Consider the following 15,362-nt stretch of genomic DNA (forward strand, 5'->3'; position numbering starts at 1 on the left):
ATTGCCTTGGGTGAAACAGTTACCTCAACCGAGGCTGGAGAGCAAGTATTTTGCAGGGCAAGTTTCTTCTGAAGAACATTCTTGCCTTCTGTATCATCGGGACATGCCCCTGCTCAAAGGGAAGGAGGAGCTCCTTCATGATCAAGCTATCTCATCCATAGTGTGCCAAATCCAACCAGACTGGCCCTTCCCTAATAAGGGCAGCAGTCACTCGAAATACCTTCTCCACAGATGACCTTGCTGCTGCCTTCTCACTGCTGCTCCCCACCATCCCAGCAGCACGTGCTGAGCCCATCCCCCTCCTGCTGAAGCAACCAGTTTCATCTTTGCTTGCTCCCTCATTGATCTTCCTCTCAGAATAGAAACATATCAGAAATGTATTAACTTGTAGGGTGAATAAGTTGACTGGTTACTAAAGAAGAAAACCCTACGTTGGTCATACATGGTCCGCATGTGCCTGCATTCACCCACAGCCAGGAGGGAAACAGAACACCCCTTGGAAGGGACAAAATCTCTTGGAAGGGTCCTCAGGATGTTGCATTTTTGGAACTGGAGATGGTCACTGAAGTGATGAGGACCAAGCTGTAAGTTGAGAGTTGCTGGAGGTGTTTATGCACCTGGGTACAATATAAGGAAACTGCACACTGGTGGAGATGGAAAGGAAGTATAGTGCAGAGGCAGTACTGCCATGTTCCCAGGACAGTAGGGTCACTGAGATGAGCCTTGGACTCAAGAGGATTTTTGGCAGTTGAAAGCAAAGTGACTCTGGGTGAAGGACTATGGCTATGGGCTTGGTCACTAAGGAGAGGCTATGAGAAGACAGGGCACTAATATTGGGAAGGGGGCATACTGTAGACACTCAATAGCTAAGAGAGGCTTATTACACCCTTTGGCTGTTCTGCAACTTGAATATTGTAGTTTCCCTCTAAAGCACCACAGAGAGCATTAGTGGTATCTTCATTATGGTGAAGAGCAGGGAGTTGCTCTAGGGATGTCATAGCGAAATCCCTTTTCATAGGTGACCAAAGGGGAACACTCCCCCCACCCCTCTCCCTGCTTATTTGGACTGTGGGTTTGAGAGATATGTGCAACTAACGCTGTCAGTAATTATCTGGAATTCTCATTTAATCCTGAGTGGCAAATAAGATGAAAAAATTGTTTCATACTAAATACTGGCAAAGGAGATCATAACCAAAGGATTCTATAGATATAATATTTTCAATTTATTTAAATAAACAATTGCATTTAAAAAAAACATTATTGTCCTACAAAAATAAAGTGAAAAACAATTCACAGAATTTAAAATAAATAATCTCAAACATATACATTTATCATGAGCAACTTGAACCCAGCCAAACTCAGCAGGTTGGGTCCCAGAGAAGGGACTGTTGAAATGTGACTGTGCAGTACAAAATGCAGAGTGAACATGATTCCTTTCTGAAGCAGCTTAGAACTTCATGCAAATGACATTGTCTGAGGAATTCTTCTTTACCTGCCTCAAAAGAAATTTATCTGTCCAGACTTGTCTTTCTTTGATTCTAAGACATTTTCCCTTGTTAACAGCAGAAGGGTACTATGAAGTGTGTTGCTTCCAAAGATGGATCTGCATGACAAGTGTTTAATACGTGTCCAAGCAGTTTTCACTTATTAGCATATACAGTACTGACCACTCTTTAATACGAGGTTATGGAAGATTTTCCCTTCTTCATGCTTCAAAAAGAAGAGGAAAACCAATGCCCTTCTTTCTCCCAAAGCATTCACACCAAAGACCACCTCAAATCAGTCGCTGGTATCGATCACAATAGGAGATCGATTCAGCTCTTCACACTAACAATTACAAACCCACATAGCAGAAAGTAATCAGTGTCTCTAAACAGATCAACAGAAACAGAAGTCACAGTCAAACTCTACGACCGTCCGAGCTGTTACAATGCATGAGCCTCTACAAATGTTTGAGAGATTCAGATGAAGTATAAAACTCAAGTCCTTTTCCACAAGTAGTCAAGGAATTTTGGGCAGCGGCACAGAATACCAGGTTGCTGCTCTATTCCAGTCTGAAGGGACTTTTTCTTTTTACCTACAGTTCCCCAGCTGTTTTTATGAGAAGATCATCTTCTACACTTCCTCTCTAGAAATTAAAAAAAGATACCCTTATATGCAAAGTTGGAAGCGCTGGTTGAAGATCCTGTGTAACTTATGTGCCTAGATATTTCAGTGCTAGATCAGGACAAATATGTCTAGGAGATTTTGTGCTAGCTACACAGTTTTAATTAAGCTTAAGCCACTTACTTATGTCTCTGTTTATAAGTTATAAACAAAACATCATCCCTCCTCCCCCGCAATAAATAGAACTGTAAGTCAGGAGTATGGCTGTGGATATGGCCATAAGCTACCTTCGAGTCCTGGTGTCTTCAAGTTGTGGTAGATCTAATCTGTATTTGTTTCTCAGCTGAGTATGTTTACACAGCTTCTCAGTTTCCACTGTTCCTCCTAAAATCTCCATGTTTCAAGAAGACATAGATATACTATAGTCACATCCTTAACTAAAGCTATACTGCCCCTTTGTCCTTAAAGTGACAGAGACTAAAATTATCAAGTAGACCAGAGAACTACAGCTACGAAAAGAATACCACTAAGTTTAAGGCTTCCCCAGACTTGCACAACAACACATCTGTATTAAAATACAAGTAGCCTTGTATTGCAGCCTGAGGGTCAGTACCTCTCTATCACCCTCTTACACAAATAATACTTCTGTGACATACACTTCCAAACTACATAGGATACAAGAGAAGTTGTATTTTCTTTAAATAATTTAAAATAAAGTATAATGCCACATGAAAGCAGACTTACACATAGAAAACAAACATATAAATTACTATACAAAGTGCCTTATTTGCAGTGAGGGAGAGGTAGTATCAACAATAAATGCAATGCATTTTCTCCATAAATAAATAAGAGTCTCAAGTATATGTGTTTTTTGTTAATCTTAGAGGCTCACACTGAAGTAATAACCTTTCCCAACAGTTTTCAATCGAGTCAATTTTTTTCTTGTACTTTTAATTCAACGGCCTGTTTTCGAGTTTAAGAGGTTGCCAAGGCAGTAACTTGCTTCCGTAGTGTTATGTGACCTACCAAGTGAAAAGACATAAAAAAACCCCACCAACACCCTTTGTCAAGTATTAAAACAACATTAAAAAAAGCTGGAACCTTTGTCCACTTTGGAATACATAGTTCTGTTACAGAAGATTTTAAACAAGGGATTCACCACTGTAGAGCTCAAGCACAGAAAATCCCTTCTGTAAATGGAAGCCTTACCTGAGTAAGGAACCTAAGGTAACCCCCACAATGAAGATGCTCAAGTTTTTGTTTTTAAAACACTTTAAACACTTTAAATAAAATAAATTATATAGTTAAATAAATAAATAGATGGATTTTTACAACTCAGCAGATTGCTCTTTCAGTAGTAGTGTGGGGTTGATATCTTCCATTGCTGTTTTTGAGGTACTAACATTGATCGTTGCCTCTGTGGGTTCAGGATTTAAGACGTGGAAAGCAGTGAAAGGGCAGCCTTTCACATTGTTGCAGATGAGCTTCTGTAAGGAGGCGGTATTGATGATGTCAAAGCCCACTTTTCCACCGAAGGTGCTGGGCTTCCAGTACTCAGGAGAGCAGATAGCATTTCCCATCAGTCCTTTCAGAGAGAACGGAGCTCCCATTTCCACCATTGTTTCACCAAAGATGGCACCTGGACGTGGCTTTTCTACGAGAAGGCCTGGGTATAGCTCCATAGCATCAATATCTCCATAAAGCTCTTCCAGTTCAGCTGCCATTTCTTTTTCTCCTGTAATTGATGATTAAAAACTGTAAGCGGAAAATCTGTTTTCATTGCAAGACTATCCTGTTTAAGATCAGTAGTAGCCCTGCAGGACTTTGTTAGGCATTTTAAGAATGCCCATGGTTGTTAGATGTGATGAAAACTGTTACCTGTAAGTTCTTCAAATGACTTGAATGGTTTCAACATAAAGCGTTTCCTGTACTCGTTCAAGGACTGGTATCTCATTTGTCTGCTTTGGTCAATTGAAGCCTTTGCTACTTTCTGTACTGCAACAGGAACATTCTTCCCACCAGCAACCTATTCAATAATGAAAAGCAGTAAGATCTCCTGTCATAAGGAAGTTGTGCCTTTACAGTATATGACTTGTTTTGAATAGCTTCAACTCCACCCCCTTGTTCTACCCCCAGTTTATGTCTCTCTTGGTTCACAAGAAACTTGAGAAAGGACCTACCCTGCCAGCACTTTGCTTGGAGAAAGATTTCACCATATGGGAAAGGCCATGTTCCAGCATTATGGAGTTATTGTAGAGGAACTGCTGGAAACTGTATTCCTGGTCATTTATCTGGAAAGTGTCAGGCAGGAGTGGGTGCCAGTGGTAGAGAGTATTGAATTCAGCTGCAATCCGGTTTTGGTACTGAAATCGCTGGTGGAACAGCAGCTCAGGATCAAACTTGAGCTTGAAGTGGTAGCCACTCAAATGTTGCACATAGTCCTCAATAACAATCTTGATTGTCTCCCCTGTTGGAGAATTAAATGGAATAGAATATTGGTACTGGTTCCCTGAGAAACTTTAGATGGTTACTTCCTGCTCTGAGAGAAAATATCTTTCCTGAACTGTTCTAAAAAATACTGTAGCAATCAGGACAAAACAGTTCATTATTCTGTAATCTCTTCTAGAAAATAGTTCAGATATTTTATGTGACTAAAGGGTGTAACAGTACTTCAGTTCCAAAGAGTTTTTGGCTGTGGTAGAAAAGTGTTGTCTATAGCCTGCTTCTCCATCAAGATACACTTCATCGTACATTCCACAGAACAGCACACATCAATATTTATCTACACTGTGTTCAGTTATGTAATACTCTCCAGGACAGAGGTAAGGGAAAATGAAGAAAGTTGGTAACTGAAAGCAACTCTCACTTTCTCAGCTGCATAACACAATTGTCTTGGTTTACTCTTTCAGTCAGTTTGGGCGAGGTGTTTTCAAGCTTAGAGTATGTCACCATTTACATAAGATCAAATACCACTGAACAGACAATTAAGGCACAAGAAGTATGTAGAATTAACCACAGCCTCTCTTCTAAAGCGTACCTGAACTGACCCGAACCCAGGGGGGAAAAAACCCCACCAAACACAAACTCCCATGAGATCTGAGAGTATGAGGTCAGCCAGCTTTCACAGGCTTTCTGTCCGAGATGTGAACCTTAGCTTCCTGATTTTTCACTACCTGCCGTTCTGTTTCCCTTAGATAAGGGAATTAAGTATCACTCAGCTCAGTTCTCTTCAGTTCTGTCTTTAACATGTTAGAAGGAAGCTGTATCTCAATACAATCCCAGTGACAGGTTATAAAGGCTCAGATATATGCCCTCACATGCCAGTTTAAGTAATAACTTTCCCTTTTACTACACCTGCAGCAGCTGGGATAATGGTTAGACATGTGACGCTTGAAATTTAAAGAGTTGTATGTAGTAGAAGAAACATTCACCTATTAGTATGAGTCTAGTAGTTTGGAACAGCTGCTCATCATCCCACTCAGGGTGCTCCTGTTTCAGGATGTCACAGACCCGGTTGTGCTCCCTCAGCCATATTGTTGCGTACATCATCAAGCCTGGGACCAAACCGAACACCTCCTGCCCCACAGAAAACTGCAAGTGTTCAGGGACGTGAGGGGGGTAGATCATCTCTGCCTGAGTGTCCTTCACTGTTGGTGGATACATTTCTCCATCAATGATCTGCCAGGAAGGAAGGAAGAAAGAAGGAAAGCAAGAGTTAAGCTATGATGTTTATGAGTTAAGCTGTGTTAACTGTTAGCACTGACTTTAGGCTTATGCTTTAGATCAGCTACACCATGTAAATGTATGAGTAAATGTATGTCATCCAAGAATTCTGAGGTAAGACATACCTGGTATTTTAACTTTCCATCCTTTAGAAGTCTCAGTTTAAGTTGTCTTTCCAGAGTCTCTCCATAAATATGATTCAAGTCAACCTACAAAATAAAAGCATTTGGAATATGAAGCCAGCCTGCATTTTTTGCTATTTTAGGATATGTCCCACTGCTGTGGATGCCAAGAGGAGTTCATCCCTTGGATGTTTACCTTATAATTATATTACAGTTGCCTTATAAGTATCTTGCACTGATATTTAAGATGAAGACAAATTATTTCATGGCAATTGAAGCCATCTCTGCATAAGAGTAAGCTGTTAAATTAACTGGCAATTTAAAAGGACTCTGTAAAGTGTCAGCAGCTTTCTATTACGCAGACTGTTCTTTCTATACACACATTACTTTATAGCTTTAGACATATGGATTACATTCAGATTGAAAAAGACCAAAGGCAGCCTGTTTGGTTCTTTTTAAACTATCTTCAATAAGCAGTGCACGGGATACTCTACAGTGTTGGATACAGCTCTTTACCACTGACCAGAAGACTCCACAGAGGTTCTAGATACTCACTAGATCCCAGATACTTTAGGTGGAAAGCAGACTCTTGGGAATAATAGAATCATTTTGGTTGGAAGAGATCTCTAAGATCATCAAGTCCAACCATCAAACTCACACTGTCAAGCCCATCACTAAACCTTGTCCCTCAGCATCTCATCCATGGAAGAGTCAGAGATTACCGCACAGATATTTTAAACAGAATCACGTGCTTTGTACGAGCGGTTCTGATCCAGGACCAGACGCTATCAGGTGCTGGGATTTTTCCAAAGGAGAAAACTTATAGAAGGGCAAAGCCCATCTGTTTGTGGCCAAGAGCATTGCAGAGGATATGGACCAGTGTTTGCATACTTTGAGAACTTGTAAGATACCATTCTAGCTGCTCAGTAACTCCTAAGAACCATGAGCTGTGTTCAAGTTAGAGCTATGATCATACCCCATGGCCGAGAGCTTTGGTGAAGGCAGGTCCTTTCTTGTGGTCCGTCTTAAAGAACTGATGAGTGAAGTGTTGGGCAAAGAACGTGAACATCACATTTGTGCCTTGTGGGTCAGGAATGAATTTTCTCCTCAGCAAAAATTTCTCCACAATGACCTTTGAATCTGGGAGCTCCTTTTTTCCTGCAAGAGAAAGAAATAGTGAGATATTAGAGACAATTATGTTTATGCCATATGTAATTCCTAATAACAAAAAGACTTAAGACTTCAAATGCAGGAAAGATAGCAGCACACAAATAAGGGTAATTTTCTGCTATTCTATACAGAGTTTCTTGATTTTATTAGAAACTTGTAAATTCTCTGGTTTTAGCACATATCTTGATAATGAAATCCAGCATAGTTATTTTTTTTTTTTTTTTTACACAGTGTACCCAAAACATGGCTATTGTTACTCAACTGGACTTTAAAAAGTTACAGATAAGCATCTCTTACAGCACTTCCTAAGAGGTAAGTAGAAATTCTTAGAAGTAAACATTATACATCTTGTTTATTCCTTACCTTTAACACCCATTGGTGTTGGACAGTCAAGTCCTACTGGTGGAAGGCTTCTAGTGTAATATGAAATATTGGCATAAGCTTCCCAGCTTTTGTAGTTATAATCACTATTGTAAGTTGGTGGGCTGTCAATCAAGTGTGATCTTGCTGAAAAATAAAAGGGATTTGATATTTTTTAACTGTATATTTTAGTCTCAAAAACATGTAAGTTGCAAGGCTTGATCTTTTCCGTACATTTTTGGCAGCAGCTGTACTGACAAATGCCACATAACAGCAACTGATGTTAAATGGGATTACAGTTGTGGAATAACGGGACTCGGTCCTGGATTATCAACTGATCCAGCTACTAGCATAAGCAATTTGGTGTAAAACTTATGCCAGCAAAATCCTGAATTCTACTAGAAATTAGAGCAAAACGCATTCTCCACTTCAAAGCATGCTTCATACAAATCTGCATCACGCAGAAATCTTAAGTTTTGTACCTTAGTGCATTTTTGGTTGCTAACTTTATGTATGGACCAGCCAAGTGCAATATTCTGGAGTTCTATGAGAAGCTTCAGCCAATTAAGAGGACTATAAGACAGAACTCATACTTACACGTTAATACGTATCTCATAATAGTATCTCGTAAGAATGGAATGCTGTTGACTATATTCCAGGCTCCTTCGAAGTGGGTGAGGATGTAATGGACAGTATTCGGTGAAGGTTTCAGCATTACCTTTAGCCACGTGAAGAATTCCGCTGTGAGCATTGAGAGAAAGATTATTGTAAATTAGCTACTGAAAGCAACCTGAAATTGAATTCTCAAATTTCATTTCCACTAAAAGGGATTTAAGATACTTACGTGTTGTGCAGTTTTCTCCATAATATCCAGTCCTGGTACAGTCACATTCATACTGATCAAATCCTGTTGTCATACATACTCCTCTGTTCTGGCAGGGGTTTGAGCAGCAAGGGTTGGCTAGAACAAAACCAGACGCTCCAATTAGCATCTTGTACAGCTACACTACTGTCCTCATCTCACTAAGCTAACTTTTCATTAGGTAGCCAAATCCCTGAAGTTTAATTCTTATCAGAAGACAATAGGGAGCAAGGATGCATTCATGCTAGCCTTTGGGCTAGTACAGGTAAGAGTTATTGACAAAAGCGGAAGAATTTATCTCTGTTTCCAGACAGTAATAAACTTCCTTAGAAGAGCTGGATCATGTCACACAGGCCAATGGAGGCCTGGCATCCTTTCAGCCACACATCAGGTATTCGAGAAATCAGAGAAGGTTATGGAACATTAAAAAGCAATAAATTAATCCGTTCCGCGGCTGGAAAAGGACAGAAAAGAAATCCCCATCTGTGGTTTGGAGTCTCGAAGCCTCGCGGCCGTGAGGGGCCGGGACTCACCTGCGTGGCCGACAGCCAGGAGAGCGGCCAGCAGGGCGCAGGGCAGGATCATGTCCCAGCGGGGTTCTGGCTGCGGATCGGGCGGGTGCTAACGCTGCTCAGAGCTGAGAAGCCAGTGCCGCTCCCAGGTAGCAACCGTCTATTTATCCCCGGCGCCGCCAATGACTCACCCTTCTCCGCCCGCCGGAAACTATCACGAAACGGGGCATTTCGAGCGGCCGCGCTCCGGCCGGCCCGCCCCGCCGCCGCCCGCTCCCACCTGCCGCGCGCCGGGGCCCTGCGCCCGCCCCCGGCTGCCGTCACGCGGCGGCGGGGGGCGCTGAGGTGGCGGCGGGCGCGCGGCGCGGCCCCAGCGCGGCCCCGACCGCGGCGGGACGGGGCTGTTCTCGCCGGCAGTCGCGGGGGCGGGCGCTCAGGGGAGCACCCGCCGCGGCGGGGGCGGTGGTGTGACTGCTGGGGTCCCTCGTCCCTTTCGAGACCTCGGCAGCCTCGGGCAAGAGGAGGAGGAAGCGCTGTCGGGGTAGGCGGCTTCTCAGCGCCCGGGCTCGTTCGGTCCCGCTCTGCGCCGCCGGCGTCCCCGCAGGGCAGGGCGGCGGGAGCCTCCGGACCTCACGGCGCTCCGCGGCGGCTCGCCCTGTGCCGAATGACGCGGGTGCCTGGCGCCGAAAACGGGGCCGAAATTCGCACCACCGACCTCAGTTTTCTGACACCTCCGTCCTCCCGCAACTGCCCCTTTTCCAAGTGGTATTTTAAATACGCATCTTGGTACCGCACTTCCCGCCAGCGTCCCCCGCGCCCGCGGGAGAAAACGCACTTCTCAGACGCAAAAAGTGCCAAGAAAGCTATCACCTGGCAGAGAAGATATAAGAGCCCGGCACGATACCATGAGTATCTCGAGGAGGTCTGGGTTCCCCGCTCTCTCTGACACAGCACGGAATGCTTTGGGAAAGTGGATATCAGGTTGTTACTGAGATTTTCTTATGTCCATTAAACGAGTGGTTGGAGGACTTTTTGTTTTTTGCTGTATGAGCAAAGGGGCGCTCGCTATAGATCACTTGGGTTGCAAATGAACACACACGGAGGGAGAAAAATGAATGCTGGACGTATTTAATTTTATTTCTGCATATTTGTGTTTCTGATGAGACAAAATCCCGTTATTAGGCACCTTACTTTGAAGTGCCTTGCATTTTTTTCTCCAGCACTTTACCCCCCGCTGCTCCGTATAATCACTTTGTAAATAAATCTTTGCTCATTTCCTTCAAGCACTGCACAGATTTTGCCATTTCAGAATGCTTTGCCTTTTTGTCCCATAATTTTTTTTAATCTGTTGATTATACAACTTTTTAATCTCGGTTGCGAGTGGAAAATGTATTATGAAACAAGCAGGATGTAATGCAATTGTGTAATTCTCTACAGCATGGTGCTGGAGGCTTGCTGCTGTATTCCTATTGCCTGCACTTTCATCCTTGATGTCAGTGTTATAAATGCCAAAAAAAATTCCATTGCTGTTTCAATAAAGATATCTTTTGAGGTTTGATGCTGATTGTGTTTAAATTGCAAATCGGTGACTTTATAGAAAGTGGATTTGGGCCAATTTAAACAAAATCTTATTTTTGGCCCAGAAGAATTGTAGTGTGGTTAGTGAATAATTTGTATACATCAGCAGTAGGTCATCTAGATGCTTTAGGGAATGGTGCATGAAAGTTTGTAATCACTTGATTCTTCCAGCATAGGAAAAGGCATTTATCATATATATTTATGCTCGTATGTGAAGAAAAAGCTCCTTGGTCATAATACTTGAAGCAGAGGATGGGTGGCAGGGGCCTCTTCCTGTATGAAGCATGGGTCACCACAGGTTGTGGCTACCTGCAATTCTTGTAACTGTTGCTCAGGCTTATCAAGTGTGCTATGATTTGGAGGATCCTAGGAGTATAGGCAGGTATTTTGCTTAGAGGTTTGAATTGTTACAAAGAAGCAACATGCAAAGTGAGAAATAGGGCAGAATTTCAGCCTTAGCAGAAGACACTTCTCCTTGGGAAGCGTCACTTTTTGCAACTCAAAAACCAGCTAGTGCACTTCCCCTTCCACCCCACCCTCAGAAAGAAACATGAGCTCTCTGAAGGCCTATTTTCAGCTCGGGAAGATTTTTTTTTCTGCCTGATATGATACCATTTTTACGATTATCATGATATCATTTTTCCTGAAGGTTGCCCTTCCCCACCTCTTTAGGGATTCTCTGTAATAAAAAACTGGTTATATGTTGGAATGGCAACTTTTCTTTAAAAGTTTGCTGTTGTAGGGCTCACCACCAGGTGGAGATTTTATGCATCAGGTTACAAAAACTGTCTTTAAGAAAAATCTGTTATTTTTACTTCTGAGATAGTTATTTTGGTTCAGGTACAGGTAGACTGCAGAACAGAGTAGCTTCCTCAACCTCAACAGTTTTACGATGGCTGAAATTTCCCTGAAAGCTGTTCCTGTTTATTTTAGGTTCAACTACATGCAAAAAATTACCTCTTGATACTTTGGATTCACAGAATCACATAATTACTGAGATTGGAAAAGACCTTTGAGGTCTTCAAGTCCAAGTGTTACCCCAACACTGCTATGGCCACCACTAAACCATGTCCCTCAGCACCTCAGCTACATAGGATGGTGACTCCACCACTGCTCTGGGCAGCCTCTTCCAATGCTTGGTAATCCTTTCAGGAAATATTTTTTTTCCTAGTATCCAATCTACATCTACCCTGGTGCAACTTGAGGCGCTTTTCTTTTGTGTTGCTTGCAGTTTGAAAGAAGAGATTGGCCCTCACCTCACCACAACCTCCTGTGAGGGAGTTGTAGTGAGTGATAATGTCTCCCCTCAGTCTCCTCCAGGCTAAACAACTCCAGTTCTCTCAGCCACTCCTCCTAAGACTTGTTCTCTAGACCCTTCACAGCTCTTTACTGATCAGTTTACTGTTTCCCTAAGGCAAGGTTCCAGGACAATATTGGGAGAAGATACAGCAATTCATATGTGCTTCAGTAATACCCCTAAAAGAGATTGAGTGGCATCAGGGAAAACATTGTCCCCTGGCACTGGTGCCACTCCATTTTTGCCCTGTTCTAATAATAATGATTTTTCTGAGATGCTGTTTCCGTGGAAGAGAGATGGAGGCTTTGCAAAGCCTGGTGCATGTCTTCCTTGCAAGGCATGTACAGCCTTTAAGCAGTTTTCGAAGCAACAAAATCTTTCGAGCCAATTTGCTTTTCAATTTTCTTTTCTCCCTGATTATTTTCATTCATTTTATCTGTAGCTATGGTTCAGTGTGCAAAATGAGTAAGTGCTTCTCTTCTCAGAGGGAATTTGCACCTCTGAAGTGAAATTTGGCCTTGCCATTCTGGGATGTTTCTTAAAAACTGCACAAAGAAATTCTATTTCTACACATCATGGAATATAAGCAAAATACATATTTTTTTCCCCAAGGGTAGAACTCCACATGACCTGTTTTTGACAAACATTTAAGGAGGCAGAAGGATTCGCTAAGTATTACTGCCTTCTTTTGCTGCATGTGTGTTTCTTGTTGTATGACATGATAAATCACAATACACAGCTTATTTTTGCTCTTACTGTTTATGATTTACTGGAATTACTCCCAGGGGCTCTCACTGTGAGACAGTTGCTGTATATGTGAGAGAAATGTGCTAAACTGAAAGGCATGATGAACTAGGATTTACAATTTGCTGAAAAAAACCCCACCAAATAAATTCAAGGTGTTTACAATAGTATCACTTTATAATAAAAAATTAGCTCCCAAATTGATTTAAAAGTCAAATATTAAGGCATTTAAATGCATTTTTTCGTTGATTGTTGTGTTTTAGCTATCTTCTCTTTCTATATGATCTAATAACTTATGGTTCTTAGAGGGCATGTGAGTTTATTCTTCTTTTGCATCATATTTGGTGAAAACAAAATGTGATTTACCTTTAAGTTGCAGACCTAAGTTACCATCTGCGTGCCAGGATTTTCACCGGCATAGTGGGCTGGCTGGTTGCTTCTGAGGTGTGAATATTCTGTGCTGGTGTGAATATTCTGGGGAGAGTATGTGGTCCAAATATTCTGGGGAGAGCACATGGTCCAAATATTCTGGAGAGGGGGAGAGAATGAATATTCCCTAGTGAGGTGCTGGTAAAGTGAGCTTCTCATCTCAATTTCAGTGAGCACCCAGTATTTTTCTAAAACAATGAGTAGATTATACACAGCATTAAACAAAGGCATGTTTCTACTCATAGTTGCAAAGATCCACATCACAGCTTTCTCAGGTTTATGTTCACCATGAGCTTAGAGGTCTAACGTGCAGTTGATGTATCTATCACAGCTGATGCAAAGGAAATACAGTCTGTGATGTATGTGCAGAAACATGAGTGAAATATTTGTAGGTACACTATAAACCAGCATGAAAGAAAACACATTTTTCCCCATCCATTGTTTGCACATATAGGTTTCTATTAAAATGGAAGTGTCTAGCCAATAGATTGTACAGGATCTATGTGTTATGTGAGAAGAGCACTGGTAAAGCAAAGCCTCCTCATATCAGCTAGTTTAAAGGAGTAAAATGTTCCTTGTACTTCAACTAGCTGTGAATTTATCCTCCACTCTTTTTAATATAGTTCCAATGTTTTATCTTCCTTTGTGATTGTGAGAATCTCATTATCACATTTAACACTGCAGTAATTTCCTGGCAAGTGAGCCACTTTTATTTCTTTGGTCTATACTTTTCTGCTTTTCTATTGCAAAATGTACTCAATCTGAAGTTTGCTATCACAGAATCTTTCAATACTTTGCATCCAAAGCAAAAATAGGCTGATGGGCACAAAGATATGATAACAGTTCAGAATGTTCTGAGAATGGTCTTGAAAATCTAAGGACCATAAGAGTAGATATCTTTAAGCTTCTTTTGCTTCCTTCTGCTAATTAGAAATGTATCAACAAAAGTGTTTGGTTATGTAGTTGCTTTGAACTTTCATGTAATCTCTCCCACTGTTTTTTCTGCCCACTTCTTCTGGCCAATTTCTTATTTGGAAGCCAATAGGAGCCCGGGGCGGGGGGGGGGGGGGGGGGGGGCTTTAAATATGGAAAATTGCCATTTATATAATCATTATTTGCTTAAGGGTAAACGTTGTTCAAGTAACTCTTTCCATGCTTCTGTTTTTATTAATGTCTCTGAGTTCTTGTTTTAATCCTCTGACATTCTTGCCAGATTCAGTTAAGAGTCAAAGGCTGGAATGAAACTAAGGTGAAAAGAGTAATTTTACATCAAATTTAACTAGCAAGACATGATAAATGAGACACCTGTATGCTTCATCACTTTGCATCGTGGCCAGGTTTCTCCCAGGTAGGCCTGTTTGCTTGGTGAATTCTTTTCCAGTTACCTGTGTTAATGTGGCTGTAGTGCACCTGCATGCTTCACGGTATGTGGTAAACATCAATTTGTCACAAAACTAGAGAGAAAAAGAACACAAGAGTTGTTCATTAATTATAGCTAAAATTTTTATCTCTGCCTTATCCAAAGTAAGGTTGAGCTCCTTACTTTGGGAAGTGACTAGACATTGAATTCATGTTGTTACAATCAATGAAACCTCAGCAGAATGGCTTCCAGAACCATGTTTTGTTTTTCAGATGAAATGTATTATTCTTTTCCTCATTTGCAAACTTGGTAGTCACAATTTCAGTCCTGCCTGACTAGTTCCTGAAAAACAAGCCCTAAATGACTTCAACTCAGCTCCAAGCACTCTAGGACGAACTTTTTCCAAGGAGTGTAGATGAATGGAGTATGAAGCACAACATTTTTATTCTATATGATAGTTTGAGGCAGAGACAAAGTCTGACTGAAAATTTCATCCTAGCTAATATCTGTTTTGTTTTGTTTTTTTTTTTTAGGTGGCAAGACTTTTACTTCCTTTTTATGGTGAATTTAAAGGAAAAGGCCGTAAATGTAAGTGATTAATTTTTGTCAGCCACACTCTGGATCAGACCTATGAATTTTATTTAAATGTCAAATAATTTCTCAGAGATATCATTTGGATACCCTTATCTACATAATTTTCTTCCTATTTGACCTGTACCTACTTGAATGGAAAATATTTTTCATTATTACTTGAATGAAGAAAACCAGGGCTTTTTAACTGGCAATTGGCTACTAAAATACACTGTGAATTTTTCCACTATTGGGGTTTGGTTCCCTGGAGTTCTTTTTTTAGAAGACCACCTGGTATTTTTTTCCATGCAGCCTCAGTATGCTTTGTATTTCCTATGTAGACATTTGATCACAGTTAGCTCTGCAAAATACGTCATGAGATTTTGTAACTCTTTTACATGAAGAAGCTTCAGCTGATGTTTTATCTGCTTTTTGTCATCTCACAAAACTGCTGTAACTCATCTTGGAGTAATTGTTTCTGTTATACCCTTTGTAGTAAGCATTGTATATCAAAGCAATAAAAAGGCCA

At 41.3% G+C, this 15,362-nt stretch overlaps 1 protein-coding gene across 2 annotated transcripts; it reads right to left on the reverse strand.

Annotated features, from left to right (window-relative positions):
* Positions 1 to 1,273: 1,273 nt before the first annotated feature.
* PTGS2 (prostaglandin-endoperoxide synthase 2) lies at positions 1,274 to 9,047 on the reverse strand. Of its 2 annotated transcripts, XM_062003569.1 has the most exons (11): positions 8,877 to 9,047; positions 8,326 to 8,442; positions 8,079 to 8,222; positions 7,485 to 7,628; positions 6,928 to 7,109; positions 5,955 to 6,038; positions 5,538 to 5,784; positions 4,287 to 4,573; positions 3,985 to 4,132; positions 3,510 to 3,841; positions 1,274 to 2,128 (listed from the first exon to the last, which is right to left on the reverse strand). In XM_062003569.1, the coding sequence occupies exons 1-11, from the start codon at positions 8,926 to 8,928 to the stop codon at positions 2,078 to 2,080; spliced, it is 1,788 nt and encodes a 595-aa protein (XP_061859553.1). In that variant the 5' UTR covers positions 8,929 to 9,047; the 3' UTR covers positions 1,274 to 2,077. The 2 variants fall into 2 exon arrangements, with proteins under 2 accessions (XP_061859553.1, XP_061859552.1); XM_062003568.1 differs by having other exon boundaries at positions 2,047 to 3,841.
* Positions 9,048 to 15,362: the final 6,315 nt, after the last annotated feature.

This window comes from Colius striatus, chromosome 10, assembly GCF_028858725.1.
Source record: "Colius striatus isolate bColStr4 chromosome 10, bColStr4.1.hap1, whole genome shotgun sequence".
Classification (NCBI taxonomy): Eukaryota; Metazoa; Chordata; class Aves; order Coliiformes; family Coliidae; genus Colius; species Colius striatus.